This window comes from Sminthopsis crassicaudata, chromosome 6 (assembly GCF_048593235.1).
Source record: "Sminthopsis crassicaudata isolate SCR6 chromosome 6, ASM4859323v1, whole genome shotgun sequence".
Taxonomy (NCBI): Eukaryota; Metazoa; Chordata; class Mammalia; order Dasyuromorphia; family Dasyuridae; genus Sminthopsis; species Sminthopsis crassicaudata.
This window is the reverse complement of record NC_133622.1, coordinates 137,947,324-137,968,401: the sequence shown is the minus strand read 5'-3', so window position 1 is coordinate 137,968,401 and position 21,078 is coordinate 137,947,324. Positions and strand designations below refer to the sequence as shown.

Genomic DNA, 21,078 nt, shown 5'->3' with positions numbered 1-21,078 from the left:
TTTTTTTAATTTTAAAAAACTTTTTTTGGCATCAGTTGTCAAAGATGTTAAGGCAAGAGACCAAATTTAATCTCTTATCTGGATTCCATTATCCTTTTTCATATAAAGAAGACATTGTAAAAATTAGAAGCAAAAATGCAGGAATATAATTTTCTATTACATGATTTAATAAATGACATAGTATAGTTATACATACCATAGGCACATATTTGTTAATAAGAATATAAATTTCCCCTAAAAAGTGGCTTTCTATATAATAAAATAATGCAGCCAATTCCATTTATTTTACATATTCTGTTAACCAAAAACCAGTATCAGAAGTCCGTAAGACATTGTATTGCAACTACTATAACTTTAGTAAATTGGTAGACTATAGTTGTCATAGTCAAAAATGATATTCATTTTTATATTTATTCTTTCTCCCCCACATAATTACAGTACATTAAAAAAAAAAAAAAAAAAAAAAAGCCTAAATCTCAAACTTGCTTTACATAAATTTCAAGGGCAGTTAAATTAAAGAGTAATTAGATTAAGAAGTATAAATCCAGGAAAAATCAAGTGAATTTATTGTTGGTTGACATCAATTGTGATATATAATACTGGTTCATTAGTATAAGATTTATAATTTTTTTCCCTCAGGGTAATTCTTGCCCATAAGACTATTGTATATAAAGACCAGTTCATTCTATTCAGTAGGCCAAATTTCCTTTATGTTTAAAAAAAACACCAAAACAATTCTCAAGACTCTAATTCAAAATCAATTTAGGTTTTAGTAAAGTTTAAACATAGACCTCTCTGTGCTATTAAGCAGGAAGTACAATGGTACATACATATATGCACATATGCATATACCTACATACATACACACATTTATATTATTAAAAAATATTAAAGAGTCTCCTGAACTTGTCTTTTTGAGTTGCCATATTTTGCAGAAAAACTAGATCCAGAGTTTGTAGTAGGTCCTGAGTGTGTCAAGATTAAAGCTCCCCTGGGCTGACATAATGTGTTGTCTGCATGTTCAACTGGACTCTCTCTCCTTGAGAATGAAGACAGCCAGCCAGTCAGTCTGCACTAGGCTAAGAAACTGCTTGTGCAGCAGGGACCCTTGTAGAAAAGAAGACTGTCCTATCTTCATAGTTTCCAAGGAAAAAGAATGTGACTTTTGCCATTGTCTTGCTCCTCTCTTTTTTGGAAAGGATCCTACCCTTTTCCTACCTTTCCTGCACCTTTCTTCTTCCCATGCCACGTCCCTTTAGGGGGAGTTCTGTTTCCTTTTCTTTCCTTTGTCCTACTATCATAAATATGAAAACTTCTGAATAGATCATGAACTCTTTTGGTTCCACATGCATGTTCATTTCTCTTGTAATAAAGCTAGTTTTCACCTAATTTTTATAAAGTTGTAAGTGCCTGTTGACAATGCATACATATAAATACTATATACACACATACATACATACATACTTGTTTATATATTTTAAAGAAAATTGTGTAGGATTATGACTCTTGGAGTTTGTTTTTTAAAATACCTTTGTGGTTTGTCTTGTGTGATTCAATTTAAGATCATGTCTTATATTTTCTCCTACAGTAAGAGTATCCAGACCATCCAATGTTAGCTGGGTAGTTTGGACCTTCTTTAACATTTCTTCATTCTTGTCCTTCATTTGTCTCAGTTCAAGATCCCATTCTTTACATGCAGCAACACTTCTGTCTTCAAATTCAGATGATTCATTCATAATAGCCTATTCAACCCAATCCAATAAATGTTTATTAAGTGCATTTTGTTAAGTGTATATTATTAATAGTTCAATAACATTGTGTGATGGATCCACTTTGGTACTTTGCTCTTCTCAAAAATACAATTATCTAAGACAATTCCAAAACTGAACATGATAAACGATGTTTCTCCACATGCAGAGAAAAAACTATATAGACTCTTAATGCAGATTAATTAAAACATGCTATTTTTACTTTTTTTTCCTTTCAAATGGTTTTTCCCTCTTGTTCTGGTTCTTCTTTCACAACATGATTAATGTGGAAATATGTTTAATATGATTGTGCCCATACAACCTATATCAGATGGCTTGCCATCTTGGGGAGGTATGAAAACAATTGGAAATCAAAATCTTACATAAGTAAATAGATAGGGTAGATAGTGGGGTCCACTTGGGGGGGGGGAGATAAAGAACAATATATACACAAAGGAACAAAGAAAGAAATTAGGGAATAGTAAAGGTCTTGAAAATGAGGCTAATGAATTTGCATTTTATTTCAAGAATAATTAGGGAGGTTGAACAATTTTCCTAAGTTAACAGCAGAGCCAAAATCTGAAGCCATGCTCTTTGCCCAGAACTTTCCACATTGGTTTGTCTTTAAAGCCACATTGAAGATCATATTTCAAAAGCAAGGAACTGAAATATGAATGGATGATGATTCTTTCTAAGACTTTCAACAGTGAAGGAGGCAAAAGAAAGGTTTCCACAAAGTATGTGGAACTGCAACCATGATCTTTCTTTAAGGGACACATGAGCAGAGAAAACATCTACACTGCATGTATAAGGATGTGACTAAGTGTTTCAAGCGGCCAAATCCACATACGGGTCACTTCAACTGCTGCTATGGGGATCATAACGCCAACATGACCATATCTACTAGTAGGATTCAAGAGGGCTAGAGAGGACTAATTACTGTGTACATGATTAATAACAAGCTAAGTTATAAGCACAGTATTATGTTATAGCCAGTGCCAGAGTATGGATAAGAAGCACTAATAAAACTAAATTTCTAATCCTGTAAAGAACCAAACTCATGGATGGTGGTGATTCTGTCAAGACAGACCAATTCAGTAATCTGGGCCTTCCTCTTAGTTTCCTGTACACCTTAGTTTATAATATGAGGGCTATATGCTCTTGTTGCCCCCATTGTACCATCAAGTTTTGTGGGGAGTGGAAGAGGTATGGTATAAAAAGAAAAAATCTGGATTTGGAATCAGAAACTTGGGTTTGATTCCTGGTTTGTCACCTTTGCAACTTTCGGTAGTTAACCTCTCACTTTTCTTGTCTTGTGAAATGAAGGGGTGGTACAAGGTAACCATTAATGTTCTATAAGTCAATGCTCCAACAAGCTTCAGGCACCAAAACAAGCAGGGAAGGGGAGAAACATTAAGAGAAAATGAAATTTGTACATGTGGAATTTGTTCCCTATTTTTAAAGACCATTAACTGCATTTAATTGTTATACAAAAAGTGATCATCTTCACGGTATTACACAGAAGCATTTGTTGAACATAAGGCAAATTTTTCATTAGGTATAAAGAAAAATGGGGGAAAAATCATACTTACCTTTATTTTACTATGATAAAAGTTATTCATATGAACAATCCTATCACTGTCCTCTTGTATTATTTTTTTAAGATTTTCTACATCAAGATGTGTGCTTAAGCACATTTCCAGGAACAAAATAATGTCTTTTTTTGCATTTAATAGTTGTTGGAATTCAACTACCATGCTGTGGATATCATTTTGAGTCTCTGAAACATCCTTGAGAATTTGCTGTGTGGAGAAGAATATTAATTTCTTGAGTTTTGAGAAGTCTTTGTAAACATGCCATCAAATTTCATCACTGTTCTAAATGATAAAAATGTAGGCAAATATCAAATGCTAATCTCTGAGGCATTTTAATATTTTAAGATAAATTAAAAATATAATTCAATTTGGGAAAACTTAATCTAGTAATTTATAGTACATATTTTTGGCAGGGAATGTGGGTTTTATTAAAGCTGCCTTCCCCCCAAAGTCTAGTTGTCCAATTTTAAATCTGCCAGAAATGAGCTATTATAATGAACCAGTGAAATGATAAGGCAGATTGGAGAGTGAGCAATGAAAGCTTCTATTTTTCATAAATACACAAAGCATTAAAAAATCCTTTTTAACAATTCATACCTCAATATGTAGATCCATCTTTTGGCTCAATTTTTTGTAGTCACTTAATTCCTGGGATCCTCTCTCAGAATGTAGTTGTAGATGCTGTATTTTAATAAACAAATCATTCTGCCTTTCTGCCTCCTCAATTAAGTCCTTTTCAAATTTGTTGATGGTGTTATGATGTTCTTTTCTTATGTCTATAACACGCTTTAACACACCCTAGCAGAAAGAAAAGGAAACAAATTAAGAAATGTGCTTCAGATAAGATGTAAAAAAAGCTTGTGACCATTGGGGAGTGGAAATGCTAGTCATAGTTCTGGAGCAGAAAAGAGTGCTTGTGGTCACTCAGACCAGAGCACAAGCCAGGAGAGTAGTAAACACCCCTCCTTGGGAGAATTGAAAACTTACATGTCCCTAGAAATATCTTTGAAAACAGCTTGCACCCTTGAAGCTTGGGACACTGTACCCTTTATCCTGGAAGCAGAACACTTTGCCAAAGAGTTAAAAAAAAACTTCTGACCACAGAAAGTTAACAAGGAATTTAGAAGAATGTTTTGATAAAAGTCAAAACACCAACATCCAAAGACTGAAAAAAAATTATGAACTGATCTCAGGCTCAAAAAAGATTTTGAAAATCAAGAAAGTGAGGTTCAGGAAAATAGGTAAGACAAATGAATGTAATACAAGAAAATCATGGGACAAAAAAGTTAATATCTTGGTAAAGGAGGCACAAAAAATACTGAAGAAAATAACATCTCAAAAACCGATTAGGCCAAATAATTAAAAGGGTACAAAAATCCAGTGAGGAGAAGATTGCCTAGAAAAGCAGACTTGATAAATGGAAAAAGATATATGAAATTCATTGAATTAAATAACTCCTTTAAAAAGTAGAATTGGCCAAAAAGAAAAAAGGGGTACAAAAGTTCACTGAAAAAAATTCCTTAAAATTTAGAGTTGAGCAAATGGAAGCTAATGACTTTATGAGAAATGAAAAACAGTAAAACAAAACCAAAAGAATGAAAAAAAAAAAAATAGAAGAAAATGTGAACTATCTCATTGGAAAATAGATGAGAAAACTGACTTGGAAAATAGATCTAGGAGAAATAATTTAAGAATTATTGGAGGATTTGAAATCCATGATCCAAAATATAGTCTAGAAATTATCTTTCAAGAAATTATTAAAGAACCTGCCCTGACAATCTAGAACCAGAAGATAAAATAGAAACTGAAATGAATATACTTATCACCTCCTGAAAGATATCCCAAAATGAAAACTTACAGCCAAATTCCAGAGCTCTCAGGCCAAGGAGAAAAGATTGTAAAAAGCTATAAAGAATCAATTCAGCTATGGTGGAGTCATAGGATAATACAAGATCAAGCAGCTTTTACTTTAAAGGATCAGAGGGCTTGGAATGATATTCTGGAGGGCAAAGGAGCCAGGATTATAACTAAGATTAAATTATCTAACAAAACTGAGTATAATCCTTCAGGGGAAAATAATGGATATTTAAAGAAATAGAATACCTCTTTGAAGTATTCATGATGAAAAGACCAAAGCTGAATAGAAAATTAGACTTTCAAATACAAGATTCAAGAGAAGCATAAAAAGGTAAACAGGAAAGGAAAATCATAAGGGACTTAATATGGTTAAAATGTTTACATTCCTACACGGAAAGATGACACTTGTAACTCATAGCAATTTTATCATTAGGGAAGTTAGCTGTATTTATAAACAGAGGGTGAAGATATGAATTGAATATGAAGATCATTTCTTTAAAAAAATGTAATAAGATATGACAGAGGCATACACTTGGAGAAAAAAAAAGGGAGAGGTAGAATGAGGTAAATTATCACAAACAAAAGAAAGAAGAAAAAACTTTTACAATATAGCAAAAGGGGGGAAGATAAGGATGAATCTCAATCTCATCAGAACTGGTTCAAAAACCAGTATGGTTATACATACTCAACTGAATATAGAAATCTATCTACCCTACAGCAAAGCATGAGAGGAAAGAGATAAGAGAAGGGGGTGTTTGTATGTGTGATAGTAGGGAATGCAGATTGGTGGAAGAAGTCAGAAGCAAAGTACTTTTGAGGAGGGACACACTAAAAGGGGAGAGAGAATAAATGGTATGGAGAAATAGGATGGAGGAAATACATTTAGCAATCATAGTTGTGAAAAAAAGCATGTTTCACTGATAAATATTTCACTTGTGTTTCAAAAGAGAATTGAGTCAAATTTATAAACAACGAATTATTCCCCAATTGATAAAGGATCAAAATATATGAAGTTTTCAGATGAATTAATCAAAGCTATCTATAGCCGTAAGAAAAAATGTCCTAAATCACCATTGATTGGAGAAATGCAAATCAAAACGATTCTGAAGTACTACCTCATATCTATTAGATTGGCTAATAGAACAGAAAAGGAAAATGACCTATAGCCGTAAGAAAAAATGTCCTAAATCACTTTTCTAGTGGCAAAGAATTGAAAATTGAGGGCATGCCCATCAATGGGGGAATGAATGAACAAATTTGGTGTGTGATTATGACGGGGTACTATTGTGCTATAAGAAATGATAAGCAGGATTCTCTCAGAAAAATCTGGAAAGACTTACATGGGATGATGCAAAGTGAAATGTATTGTGTAAAAAATAACAGCATTTATGTAAGATAATTGATAAGCTGTGAATGACAGTTATTTCCTACAATATAATGATTCAAGATAACCATGAGGAAAATTGCTAACCATTCCCAGAGAAAAAGATGGTGTCTAAAATACAGATTGAACCATACTTTTTAAATTTTCTCTTTCTTTCTGAGGGGTCCTATGTTTTTACACAACATCATTAATATGGAAATATGTTTTGCATAACTATACATGTATAATCTATATCAAATTGCTTGCCTTCTCAATGAGAGGTATAGGGAGGGAAGGAAAGAATCTGGAATTTAGAGTTTTAAAAATGAATGTTAAAAAATTGTTTTTAAATGTAATTAGGAAAAAATAAAATGTTTTAAAAAGAATTGTGTGATAAGGAGAACTCCTTCCCCCCCACCTTCTGGCCTGAAAAGCTTTAATGTGAAGAGAAAAGAAAACAGAAGGGAGAGAGGGAAATCCTGATTGTTGTACGAATAGGGAAGAAGGAAAGAAGGAATACGATCTACAGGAGTATACAAAAGGAAAGGAAGTTGGGTCCTCTAAAAGGAAGCAATTACTTTTTCCTCCAAGGAAAAACTTAATCCAAATCATCATTTGGATCTACAAACACTACCAGGTCAGAGGCCACTGAGGAAGTGTCAGAGGAAGAAGAGATCACTAACAGTTGCTGGTGATTCCTTTTTGAAGAGAAGTCTTTCAAGAACACCTGACAATCTAGACGACAATCATCTATTTCTCCTGATTCCCTTGGTCACAATTGGCATTGCCAAAGGAATATAGAAAGCACTGCTAAAGATCATAAAGCATTTGAGTAGGGAACTGAAGAGTATCATTCCCTAACAGTCAACAAACTAAAGACCTTGGTGACACAAACTGTATTTTCATTACTGCTAGAAATTGAAAGCAAAAACTTTAGAAGAGAAGGGCAACTTTAGCAGGTTAACAGTTAATAACACATAAGAATAAGATTTAATCTCTTGTAACATAGCTTGAAATATATGAATGACTGGCTTCTAGCCAGTGACTGAATGTGCCTAATAAAGGCTTGAAAGAATGTATTGGTCTAGAAAAGCGTTTTTCATCAAATGACTAAACTGAAAAGGAAAGAGGAAAGAGAAAACCATTTGTCTTAACAGAACCATGTACAATACCATAAAATACAAGTAGCATAGGAAGAACAGTTGTAGGGTTTCAGGAATACATAAAAGTCAAAATTTGGGAAAGGAACCAGCAATGAAACTTGGAAATGGGAAAATGGCCTCAAAAGTCTTATAGACAAAAATTAACAAACCTGGGGAACTAGAAATTTTAATGCAAGGAATTGACATTGACTCCAAAACTACTAATTGGAACTTGATGGAACTAGAGCCATAATTAAGAGTATAGTCCTGGGAAGGCTATGCCTTATTTAAAAGAAATAGGTAAAGAAATGGGAAAGGATTGGGCAAGTAACAGTCTTTATCAAGAAGATAAACAAGTTTGAAGGAAGAGAATGGGAAAAGAGCGGTGGAAGATAAGAACAATTGCAGCACACTACAGAAAAGAATGTAGAAATTGATGAGGAAATTTAGGAAATCAACCACAAATCTGCCATAGAAGCATGCTATAGTAAAAATGAAGGCATTTTCTGCACATCTGTTGGAGTGCTCTGAGAAAACCAGAGTAGCTAGTAACTTCTTGATTAAATGCTAATTTTTAATAATATGGAATTTTTTTGGAGGTTTTTATTGACTCCCTTTTTTGTTTGTGCTCTCTCCCAATCACCTTTTATTTTCTAAATTATGTAGTTGAAACACAGTTTTAGCCCCAGAATTGGTCTCAGAATGAGGAAGAACTGGGTTTAAGTCCTACTTGAGTGATACTGGCTGTGTGGGCCGAGACAAGGTTTTTTTTTTTTTTTTTTTTTTTTTTTTTTTTTAATTGAGTAACAAGCATTTATTAAGCATCAATTACATCCAAAGCATTTTGATATTGATGGGCACTAGGAATACAAAGTCAAAAAGTAATATTACAGGCTTTCATGTAATATTTTTCAATATTAAGTTCCAACAGGGTAAGTGGATACTCTCTTTGCTAGACAGTCACTTAACCTTTCATTGTTCTGTTACATTTTTAATCCAAGTTATTGTTCTCCCCCCCCCATCCCCAGCAGAGATCCATAGATAGATATAGACAGACTGACATCTATAGATAGGTAGATAGATAGATATAGATATATAGATTAGTGGTCCCTGTTTCTCTTTGAGTTTGTTATTATCATTGTAGGCAACTTTGTAAGAAGATAAATTATATAGCAGGTGCCAATCTTACATGGTTAAGTCTCCATTAGGGAGTTCCTTAATAGTAATGAATCAAGGATCTAATCCTGTGTCATTTTATTGTGAGTCACTGGGTAGAAGAACCAATAGGGAATGCTATTATTGTGGATCTGATTCTCCACATTCCCCTCTTCGTGGCCACTCTCCAGCCCCTGGCGTGAACAGCCCTCCGCACTGGGCCCTGACCCCCGAGGCCCCCCCCACCGGAGCGAGGGGAGCGGGCGCGGAGGCCCGGCTATCTGTGGTCCACCGAGGCTCCTCGGCGCTGCGGTATCATCACGCTTAGAGGGGGATTCTGACTTAGAGGCGTTCAGTCATGATCCCACAGATGGTAGCTTCGCCCCATTGGCTCCTCAGCCAAGGACATACACCAAATGTCTGAACCTGAGGTTCCTCTCGTACTGAGCAGGATTACAATGGCGACAACCCCTCATCAGTAGGGTAAAACTAACCTGTCTCACGAAGGTCTAAATTTATTGCTGGGGTGAAAATTTGGAGAAGGAAAGCTGGGAATATGTTGGCATACAACCTGAATTTTGAGTAAGCAGATTTTAAGAGTTTAGGGAAAGGATAGAATTGGTATAAATTCTGTAGTGAATTATCGCCTCAAGGATGGAAAGCTACATAAATGAAACTTGGAATACAAAAAGATACAATACAAAAAACAATTCCAATAAGAAAAAGGATGAATTACTTCAAGTGATGCTCAATTAAAATGTCACTAATAAACAACTTAGATAAAAAAAAAAGAGATGTGTAAGGAAAACTGAAGCAAATGTTGGAAGGAAGAATGACTTTAACATATGCCAAGTCAAATTAACAAGTGTTTATTAAAACTCCTAAAAAACCAGTTTCTGCCTTCAAAGAGCACACAATCTAATGGAGAGAACATGAAAACAACTACTCCACAAAGGTCTTACTGCAGTTTTAAACTATTAAAATAAGACTTTTGGGACACCCTTCATACACAAACAAGATATGTCTACAAAAAATTGGAGATAATCACAGAGGGAAGGCACTTGGCATTAGGTGGGAACAAGAAAGTCTGGAATTATAAAGTCTGGAAAATATAAGAATATTTAAGACTTATATAATTATATAAGTCTGGAAAATAAGATTGAAGAAGAAAGTACTGAATAACAAAAAGGGCTTTTAAGTGATACTCAATAAGAGAGGAAACATAGAACTACTGCTGCTGGAATTATATGGAATGATAAATGAAAGCAGAATTATTCAGCTCTTTTTTCCCCTCCAAGGAGAATATCTCTGGACTGGAAAGGGCAGAATAAAAAGGCAGATAGAGTTGATACTCAAGATAAACAGATACCCAAGATAAACAGAAATAGGATGCTAAGAGAGTAACTAACAACTGTAGACATATAAGTCCTGAGAGAACTGAAGGTCGGGAATGTTCATTTAGTCAAAAACTCTGAAAGATCAGGAGAAGAAGATACAGAGAATTGTGAATTTTGAGAAGGGCAAATACTGTCTTTATCAAAAATTTTCAAGAAGGTGAAGAAAATGGAACCTGAAAACCATTAACCAGAAAGTGAACTTGACTTCAAGAGTTAATAAAAGTCTAGAAACATAATTTTGGATGATTAGAACATCTAGAAAGGAAGCACTGATGATAAAAGTTTTCATGATAATGGATTTGTTGCCCACTCTAAAAAATACCCTTATTTATTTTAAATTATGACATGTAGAAGCAGATACCTCCAGTTTTTTCAGTATGCAAATGTTGCATGAATGGAGATCGTTATTACATCTCCGGTTACTTGCTAGAAGTTTTCCAATAACTTTTTTCTGCTGAGGCGTATGAGAAAGGCATGCTTGAATTTTGACCTGAAGCTCATTTTGGCTTTCAAATGACTTTTTCAAGTCAAGAGAAAGTCTGCTCAGGAACCCATAGCGATTTTCCATCATGGTATATTTCTTCAGAAGTTCCTAAAAAAAAAAAAATCAGAATCACTTAGTTAAGATATGAGTTTATTTCAAGCAAATAAAGTTGAAGACTTTATAAATGCTGGTTTTAATTCTTTCTGGAGGAGAAAAGTTATTAAAAAAAATTCTTATTTTGAATCAACAAACAAAATTATGGAAAATAAAACATCAGGTGTAAATGAATGCAAGCTCATTAAGTATCTCTCATGACCAAAAATTTAATATTGGTTAATGTATCTCCAACTTTGGAAAAAAAAAAGTAATTCAAAATTTATCCCTCTATTTCTTAAGACAGTTTGTCTTCTGGCTTGGTTATTGGTATATGTATCTTGCTGGTGGCAGATATAAGACTAATGAAATATGCAAATTATTTCTTTTACTGAGAGAAATCTAAGGCAGAGTATTTTATTTGGGTAAACAAATACTGTCAGAATAGATATATAGACAAATGTAGTTTAGAATATCTCTTTAAAACCAACAATAGACATTACCAAGTACTTATCAATGACATTATTATGTAACTCATGTAAACTAAACTATTAAACAAGGAAATTACTAAAGTGGGTCAGTAAAGATTTTGACTAAGAATCTCATGACAGCCTTGGAGAGTAAGGACTGGATGAAATGAATGATAATACAACAGAAGATGGAGGAAAACTGACCTAACTTAATTTAATGAAAGCAGTTTGAATTGAGTTTTAACTAACCATAACCACAAAGCAAGCCAAGAGTGTGCTGGGGATACTTAAAAACAAAGCAGAGTCAATACAAAGTTGGACTGCAGAGACAGATATAGTTTGTCTGTATTCTATATTATTTAGACTGCATCTGGAGTATTGGGTCTTGGTGCTATATCTTATTTCTTTCCCTTAGTTTTTGCAAAGAAATATTTACTTCAAATATATAAATAGTTTAGTCTAGTTCTTACAGACAATCTAGTTGGCTTAAATGCCAAAGAACTATATGAACATTTCTACTAAATGTTTAGTGATTGCATTTTTCTCCATTTTCAGTACTTCTGCAGGGCTCAATGATACCGAATATATCAGTATTTAAACACAGAATTCAAGAAAACAAAAAGTACCAGTTGTGTAATCAACTACAGAAGTTTTCAAAACTACACCAATGAAACTGAGTTGTGAAGATGTAGCAACTGGAACTCTGAAAGGGTGTATTTGAATCTAGGACAGCAGGGTGCTTGTAGTTAAGTACCTACTTGTAGTTAAGTCAGATGGTGGTTCTCTGAGCACATACTTGATGTAATGTAATGAGGTGCTCAATCTAATTGGCATATACTTAGGATAATGCGGTGATATGATGCTCTATAGTTGCACATGCCCAATGTACTGTGGTGATATAGTTGTGCTGGGGTATTTAAAGGAGTCCCAGAGAGAGAGAGAGGGCTGGAGCTCAACTGCAGCTCTTAGCAGCAGTTCTCAGCCACAGACTTCAGGCTCCAGACTCCATCTTGGACCAGTGGTGACTCTCCTGCCTCCTTCACTTCTCCACCTAAAGGCTAGTCCTGAGGCCCTCCAGAGAATTAGTCTAGACTTTACAGAAGAAACACACTCAGTGAAAAAAGTAACTGACTGTATCCTTAAAAAAATTGCCAAAATTTTCCAGGATCTCAACAATCTAGGGCAGTGGTCCTCAAACTTTTTTTTTTAATAGTGGGCCAGTTCACTGTCCCTCAAACTGTTGGAGGGCAGGACTATAGTAAAAACAAAAACTCACAGTCTGTCTCCGCCCCTCAGCCCATTTGCCATAACTCAGTGGGCCGCATAAACGTCCTCAGCAGGCCGCATCTGGCCCGTGGGCCATAGTTTGAGAATCCCTGGTCTAGGGTTATCTAAATTAAATATCATGGTTAGGAAATTTTTATAGGGATCCTCAGAAAACCAAAGGGTCTAATTTTATCTCAGATCATGCCATACATGTCAAACTAGCCACTATTTGCATTCCTTGTTGTCTCAAGGCCAAAGTTCTCTGGGTTCTTTCTAAAGGGATTAAGTGATCCAAATGGGAGAGGACTTAAGATTTAAGAGGGGAGGATTAGTAAATTACAGGAAAACAGTTTTTGATTCAGTGAAAGGAAGAAATCACTAATAATAAGCATAATATAACAAGAAAATGCAGGTTTCATGAGGAAGGTAATTTATAAAAAATTCTAGCAAAAGCCTAGATTTAAAAATTTTATACTAATCAGTATGCCAAACAATAATTCGGAGTACTTGAGATAGCTGTCCAACTTTTTTTTCATGTTCATTTGCTCAAAAATAGTATTTAAAAAAAGGTAATAGGGTTCATTTACACATATAGATAGCTCTTAGACCACAGGTGTCAAACTTACTGCCTCCTAAAGCTAAGTCAGATTAAAATAACTAAAAATTTAACAAAATAAATAAAAATACAATACAACATGGATAAGACTGTGGCACAGTGACTTATCTTCCTGAGTTTAAATCTGGGTCCAGACACTACACTATTTGCCTCAGTTCCTTAACTGTCAAATTAGCTGGAGAAGGAAATAGGAATCTACTCTAGTATCTTTGTCAAGAAAATCCCAAATAGGGTCAAAGAGAGTCGGACATGACTGAAAAAAAACCAAAACAACATAGAATAATTTTTGGTTTTCTAAGACAATAAGTGGTTTCAGGGATCCAGTTTTATTTGATTTTGATACCACCGTCTTAAGACTATATTTTAAGTTTCTGTATGTATCCCTTTAGAGATAAACTAAAATTACTCAGAAAGAAACTACTATCTTAGTAGTTTAAATTGTTGACACTTACGTTTATCTGTATATATTTTTCCTTAAGACTTTCAATAGAATGTTGTTTGATGTCCTCTCTTGTGTTTGCTTCAATGTTTACCAGCTCTTTAGGCTTCTGTTGATCCTGTGGGTGAAATTTCAAGAAAATAAATTTTATTCGTGTATTGTATTCAGTAGTAATTGAATCCAATATGGACCCTGTAAACTATTATATTTTAGAACACAGACATACATGTTTGGGAGTTTCACAAAACAGAAAAAAAAAAAATTAAACCTGATTGTTCCCAGCTTCCCAGTATCTGTCAACAGTTGAAGCTCTTGAGAAATTAGTTAGAAATCCATGCATTTGCTTGTAACTAAGTTCTGTGATTTTATGGCTACAAATATTTCTTATAATAGTTGTAGATAGGCTATAAATAATTACCTGCCAGGTATTGTGAAAAGCATCTTAAAAATATCTGATTTGACAGATGAGATAGGAAATCTATGAGATCAGGAAAAGCTTTCTGGAGAAAGTGAGTGGTATCTGATCTGAGCAAATTGAAGGAAAAGCAAACATTTAAACAGAGAAGATGAGGAAGGAAATAGAAGCAAATTACAATAAAGTTAGTAGTCTGGTTTGGTTGGAATGTATAGTGTGGAAAGGGGAGTGGTATAAATCAAGTCTTTTTTAAATTAAATTTTTAAAAAGAGTTAACTCATTTTATTTTATTTCCAATTATATGTACAGAGTTTTTTCTACACTCAGTTTTGCAAGATTTTTGAGTTCCAAATTTTTTTTTTCCTCTCCCTCCCTGATCTACATGCTCCGTACACTGATGTATTTGCAGGTTAAATTCAAGTACTAAAAGATGTACAGAAGAGTGGAAGAAATATTAGACAGGGAGACCTTTGGGGTTATTATTTCAACATTCCAGTTGAGAAGTGACAAGGGCCAGGTCTGGAGTGGAGGAAATCGTATAAAAAGTGAGAGAGAAGTACAAGATATTATAGAGACAATGACAGGACTTAGCAAACAATCATTTGACAAGTGAGGGTGGCAGATATGGCAGAGTTAAAGATAACTATGAAGTTTCAAAGCTGGATACCTAGGAAGATGTAAAAAAACCTGGGGCAGGTCTGAGGTAATAAATCTTAGAAATCTTGTGTCTGAAGTGCCAGGGGAATTTAATAGAATAAAATTTGATATAATTAAATTCAAATATAAATCTGAATTTAATAGTATAAAACCTAAAACCATGGGAGTGAATGCAATCATGAAGGAAATGAACAGAGATGAGATGAGAGCCTAGAACAAATCTTGGGAGAGACACTTAAGAGGGGAGGAGGAGAAAGACTAATAAAGGAAATTGAGTAATATCCAGATAAGAGTGAAAACCATGGAGTGTCACAGAGGATAAGAAATGAAGAGTAACTACAGAAAAGTAGGGGGTAGGGTGAGCAGGAGGGAGAAAAAGAGGCCTAACAGAAAAAGTAGGTAAGAAGTGACTGGACACTTTCATTCAGAGTGAATGACTTGGAGAAACAGCCTGGTAGAGTGGCTTTACCACTACAAAACCTGGGTTGAAATCCCTCTTCAGATACTTAATAGCAATGTGGTCCTGAGCCACATTAACCCCTCTCAGTCTCATATGTAAAATGGAGATAATAATAACATCTAACTCATGGAGTTGTGAGAAACAAATTATAGTATGATATAATATATGATTCATAAACCTCAACTCCATACAAAAGTTCCATTTATTCTTTGATCATCTTTGCTCTTCATGTTGCCTCAGCTCATTCTAGGATTTTTCTATTCTAATATTTTTTTAAAAACTAAGTCACATTGACATTCTGCTCTGCCTTCGATCTTTTGTTTGTATCTTTCCTAAAATGGTTCTCTAATTGATCTCTTAAGAGGATTTGATCCTCTTGAAGTTTCTTCAGAATTTCACTCTTGAAACACTCAAAATGTGCTTTAGCTATTTCCCTTGTAGGATTTTAGCACAAGGAAGCCTATAGATTTATTGTCTTTCCTCCAAACTCTCTGAATTCTGGTCTTCCCAAGTCTAGGCTGCATATCAAATTCAGCCTAATTGTCCCCTCTCTATTAACAAACTTTAGGAGACAGTGATCACTTCTATTCCTCTCGGCATCCTAGGGTTCCCATCATCTCCATCCCTGTACTTATTTCTTCCTTATTGCTCAGATCAGATTTTCCTTGCGTCAGAGTTCAGCATTTAAGACCCAGAATAATTCAGAGTTTGGTAATATCCAAGGAAGATCACCTTCTATAGGTAGGTGAGAGAGAGTGGAGATAAAGAATATGGGAAGTGAGGTTGCTGGGACGTGAAGATGCTAGAAGAATCATCAAGATGAATACAGAATTTGTCACAAAGATGTTAAGTGTTGGGCTAGAGAGATATATATCAGAGATAATCTGGAAGGAAGGAGAGTGATTTGGAGGTTCATAGTGCACCAATATGGATCTGAACAGCATGATATAATTGGATAATACTTTCTACACATAGCAAGTTCTTCATAAATGCTTAATTGATTGATTTGATTACTATATTACCACCATGCATATTGATAGAGCTTTATACTTAAAGCAGGCATAAGACTTGTGAGTGACTAGTAGTGAGAAACCTAGATTCTAGCCTTAGGCCCAAAAATTTATTAATTCTATGACTTTAGGCTACTCACTTAATCTGAGCATGAGTTTTTTTTCTTTTGTAAAAAGAGATAAGTTGGCTAGGCTATCTAACAAGTTTGTGAGGAACAAATGGAAGTAAGGGAATGGAACAACATGATCCTTCTACTCCTTCCTTTCTGAAAGCCTTGGTTCATAGCTTGAACAACATATCCTTTGTGTTAAGCCAAGAACAGTTTATCAATAAGAGTAAAACACTTCTTACCACCATTCTACTCTTCTTTAGACTTTCTTTCAATTGGATTATTTCCATTTGGAGAGCCTTCTCTGCCTCCTGCAGGGCATCTCTTTCCTTGATAACAGTATTCATTTTACTGAGGCCTGAATCAAGTTTCTGAGTCAAGTTCATTTTTTCTGTCTCTACCATGGACAATGTGTGATTCATCATCTTTAACTGCTCCTCCAACTGACACAGCAATTGTCTTTCTAGCTTAGTCTCATTCACCTCCTTTCTCATACTAAGAAGCATCTCTTCTGTTTCTTGAAGCTTTAGGCTCTTGAGACATAAGTTGAAAAAAAAAAAAAAATTATATGGTACATGAATATATATGAAAATATAGTCTTATAGTAAGGCTCAATTAACATGTTCCTATTACCTTTTGTTGTAATTCATTATTTGTTTTCTCTAGATCTTCTTGAATACTGAAGATCTGAGCTTCCTTTTCTGATAAATCCCTTTTCAATTTATCAGTAATCATTTGCATCTAAATACAAAAAGTCATATGTGAATATATATGTAATATATAATAAATAATATGTACTGAACATAAGAAATTTAGAGAAATATAAAACAAAGTTTAAGAGAAAAGTATATGTATACACACACACACACACACACACACACAACTGGAAAGTTCACTAGCAGAGTCAACAAATTATTTCATTTTGAATCCTCAAAAAAAGTTTACAACTTTCGAAATTATACAAAGGGGGAAAAAATCCTAAATAAAAAGGGTACAAGAGGCAAAACCCTCTCAAATATAAATGTTTTTGTGTCAATACGGTAAAAATGACAGTATTACTTAAATCACCTAAATTATAATTTTAGGGCTTCTACAATCAAATTTCCAAAAGAATACTTTGTAGAGCTAGACAATAGTAATTTTGAGGAATAAAATTTTTGGAATATCATGCTCTCTGGAAAAAAAGGGGCCAGATGCTAACAGACCTCAGCTGAAGTTACTAAAATTAAATGCAGATCAGTGAAAAAGTCTAGAGAGATAAGCTTTAAACTGTAATTGCTATGTCATGAAATAATAAATGCAATGAAATTGCAATAAAATTAGTTGATCATGGAAGTAAATTTGGAGTTATTCAAGAAATGTTACTAAATTCTTTATTCCCTTTGACAAAAAATATTTCTACTCCTGAGATGCTGTCTCAGGAGAAGGGAAGCAGTACTAACAAGAAAGGAAAGACCTATAGGTACTTAAAATGTCCATAAAGAATTATTTGTGACAACAAAAACAGGAAATGAAAAATATGCCCAATAAATGTGGAACAGATGAACAAATTACCTATGTGATGACTGTAATGGCATTCCTTACTAATATGTAAGTAATGATGAATATGAAGAATTCAGAAAAGCATGAGGACAATATATACACACATAAAATGCAAACAGAGAAATAAAGTCAACATGCAATGAAAATTTGCTTAAATACAATGGTTATTATTACTACCACAATGTCAGAGTTAAAGGATTAATCTACATTCTCTAAATGAGTTTGCTTGTTTGTCTAACCCAAATGTTTTATTAGCAATTCTTTAGTACTTTATCAAAGATTGGAGAAGTTAGAGGAGAAAGGAGTTTAAGTGGGGAAAGAAGCTCTGTTTCTAAATATGTTGAGTATCTATCCAGATAGAGGCAAAATGTAATTTGCTTAGAGAATCCTAGGGAATCAGCAAAGAAATTGCCTGAGACAATAGCTTAAACAAAATAACAGTTTACAAAGTAAAACCACAAAAACTTGGCAGTCTTTCTATATAGTAGTAAAAAAAAAAAAAAAAAAAAAAAAAAAAAGGAAAAACTGAAATGAAGTCCATACAAAGTAACTACAAAATAAATAAAATAGTTCATCTACTATGTCAAAGGAAATAATAAAAGAGATTCATATTTCCTTTAATATCATCACAAAGCTTACTTTGGAAAGGACCACTATGTTTTACAATATTAAAGCAATAGGTCCTAGTAGACAAATATTCAGCTCAAAACCCAAACCTACTTTTTCCTGAAGTTCTGAATTGTTTTTCTCTAAAACTTCTTGACTCTTTAATACTTGACTTGTCTTCTCTGAAATGCATTTTTTTAATTTATCAATTGTCATCTCAGCAAATTTTAGTTTTTCTTGTATTTCTTGATCCTTTAATATTAAAAGAAAATCCATTTATAATATTATTATCCTAACTTTTTTTGGCCTTTCTAAAAGACTTGGTACTCAAAAAAACACATTTAACTAGACAGTGAAGCTTACCTTAGCTAGGAGGTCCCTTATGGTTTCTTTCAATTGGTCCCTCTCTATGTGAAGAGCCTCTTGTGTCTTTGTTAATCCATCTTTCTCCTTAGTTACTGACGCTATTTCTTCAAGATTGTCTTGGAGTTTCTGAGCCAGCTCCAGATTTTCTATCTCTATCCTTTCCAGAGTAAAATTTTTGGATTTTAATTGTTCTTTCAAATGTTCCATCTCATTCATTTTTTCCTGAGCTTCAATAACTTCTTTTCTGACATTAAAAACTTGCTCCTTTTCTTCCTGAAGCTCTTGTATCTTGTTTTTGGATTAAAAAAAAAAAAAATTTAACAGTTATGTCCTGCAAGGCTCACTGGGCTACTCAAAACAATTAAGACAGGTTATTCACAACCTTATTTTTACCTAATTACAAAAAAACTCAAAACAAACAAATTTAAAAAAAAAAAACAACCCTAAATCCAAAAACTATCATGACATCTTCTCCCATCTGGAATTTTCTTGCCCTCATGTTTTTTTCCTCTGCTCACCTAAAATCCTCACCCAGACCCCAATTTTCTCACCTCTCTAAATGTACAGAAAACTTCTATATCCTTTCAGATGTTCATGATATTTCCTCTTCAACTCAGATGAGAGCAAGATTAGTTCTTTCTTTCATGCCACCATTTTATAATTGCTTCCTTTTATTTTTTTTAATTCAATTTTGTTTCTTAGAATTACCCCATCACATACAACCCAGCCCCAATCTTTCTTTCAAACTACCTTGGTAATAATAATTATTTGAAGAATACTTATAAATAATAAAATATAAAAATGTTATTATAAACAGTTTGATTTTAATGAGTAATTTATAATCTCATATAAATTTAATTCACTTGCAAGTCATTTTCCTGATACCATGATCCTCTTTGAGAACAAAGGACAAACAAAAAACAAACAAACAATAACATTTTTTTTTCTGGATTTTTTATGTAGAATTTGCCAGTGAGCTCTGATCTTTCTGTTGCAAATACGGAAAGTTTTTCAGTTCATAAAATGTCCACTTTTTCCCATTCTGTATTATATTCAACTTTGCTGTATAAGTTATTCTTTGAGGCAACCCTAGATCTTTTGCTCTTTGAAATATGCCATAAAACTTAGGATCGTTTAGAGTAGAAGCTGTGAGGTTTGTGAAATCCTGACTCTATTTCTGCTGTATTTAAATTGTTTTTTCTTGTTGACTGCAACATTTACTTCTTAACCTGGTAATTTTGAAATTTGGCTATAAAATTCCTGTAAGTTTTCCTCCAGTGATCTCTTGTAGGAGGTGAATAGTAGATTTTGAAAAAAATTTCTATTTCACCCTCTTGTTCTATGACTTCAGGGTGATTTTCATTCATAATTTCTAATTATTATTTGTCCAGATTCTCTTTTTGGCTATAACTTTCACATAGTCTGACAATTCTTTTATTGTCTTTTCTTGATATTTTCTCCAGATAAGTTGTTTGTCCAATGAGAATTTTTGGCAGTTTATTATTATAATTATGTTTTATCTCTTGAGTTGTAGGTAATATTGTCCTAGGCCTCCATTCCTTCTTAATGTCATTTTAAAAATTGTGTCCAGGGACTTAGAAGGGATGTGAAGATTCTTGGAGAGATGGTTAAAATGGGGGGTGAAAGATAGGGGAAGAAGATAAAGTATCAGGGACAAGGTTAAAAAGAGAATCTGAGGGGAAAAAAATAGTAAAAATAAGGTGAGAGGAATTCAGAAATAGAAATTATAACTCAATGTGAATGAGATGTTTATTGCAGCTATCTTTGTGATGGCAAAGAACTAGAAAATGCAGGTACACCCATCAACTGGGGAAAGGCTGAACAAACTGTGTGTATGGTTGTGATGGAATGCTATTGTACTATAAGAAATGATGAACTCAATGATATCAGAAAGATCTTTTCATAGAAAGACGAACGAAATGATGAAGAATGAAATGAGCAGAACCTAAACACCATACTCAAATAACAGCAATATTGTTTTTAAAATGACTTCAAGCAAGGAAGTCATTTTGATTATTATGAATAAATTATCATTAAAGGTTATATGAAGATGCTTTCTGCAACCAGAAAAAGAACAGAAAAATTGAGGTATGTATAGAATAATTTTGTATTATATACCTATATATGTTTAATGGTAGTTATCTCTAGGGCAGTGTGGAAAAAGGGAAAGAAAAAAAGGAAAAAAATTTACAAAGTAGCTTTGCTGTATATTTGGAGAGAATAGAAACTTGTTTGTAGAAGAGTTACAGTTTCATGTGCAATTATC

The 21,078-nt window shown here is 33.7% G+C and overlaps 1 protein-coding gene across 6 annotated transcripts in view; it reads right to left on the bottom strand.

The window, feature by feature from the left end:
* Positions 1-21,078, bottom strand: part of CENPE (centromere protein E) — an 88,749-nt gene that overhangs the window by 10,307 nt on the left and 57,364 nt on the right. For 5 of the 6 annotated variants that reach the window (XM_074275267.1, XM_074275271.1, XM_074275269.1 and 2 more), the window contains 9 exons: positions 18,789-19,079; positions 18,540-18,677; positions 16,911-17,018; positions 16,520-16,810; positions 13,639-13,743; positions 10,619-10,849; positions 3,941-4,141; positions 3,341-3,550; positions 1,530-1,742 (listed from right to left, as the gene is read on the bottom strand). In XM_074275267.1, the coding sequence (XP_074131368.1) occupies positions 1,530-1,742; positions 3,341-3,550; positions 3,941-4,141; positions 10,619-10,849; positions 13,639-13,743; positions 16,520-16,810; positions 16,911-17,018; positions 18,540-18,677; positions 18,789-19,079 (1,788 nt within the window). The remainder of the gene's footprint in view (positions 1-1,529; positions 1,743-3,340; positions 3,551-3,940; positions 4,142-10,618; positions 10,850-13,638; positions 13,744-16,519; positions 16,811-16,910; positions 17,019-18,539; positions 18,678-18,788; positions 19,080-21,078) is intronic. The other variant, XM_074275268.1, reaches the window with a different exon arrangement.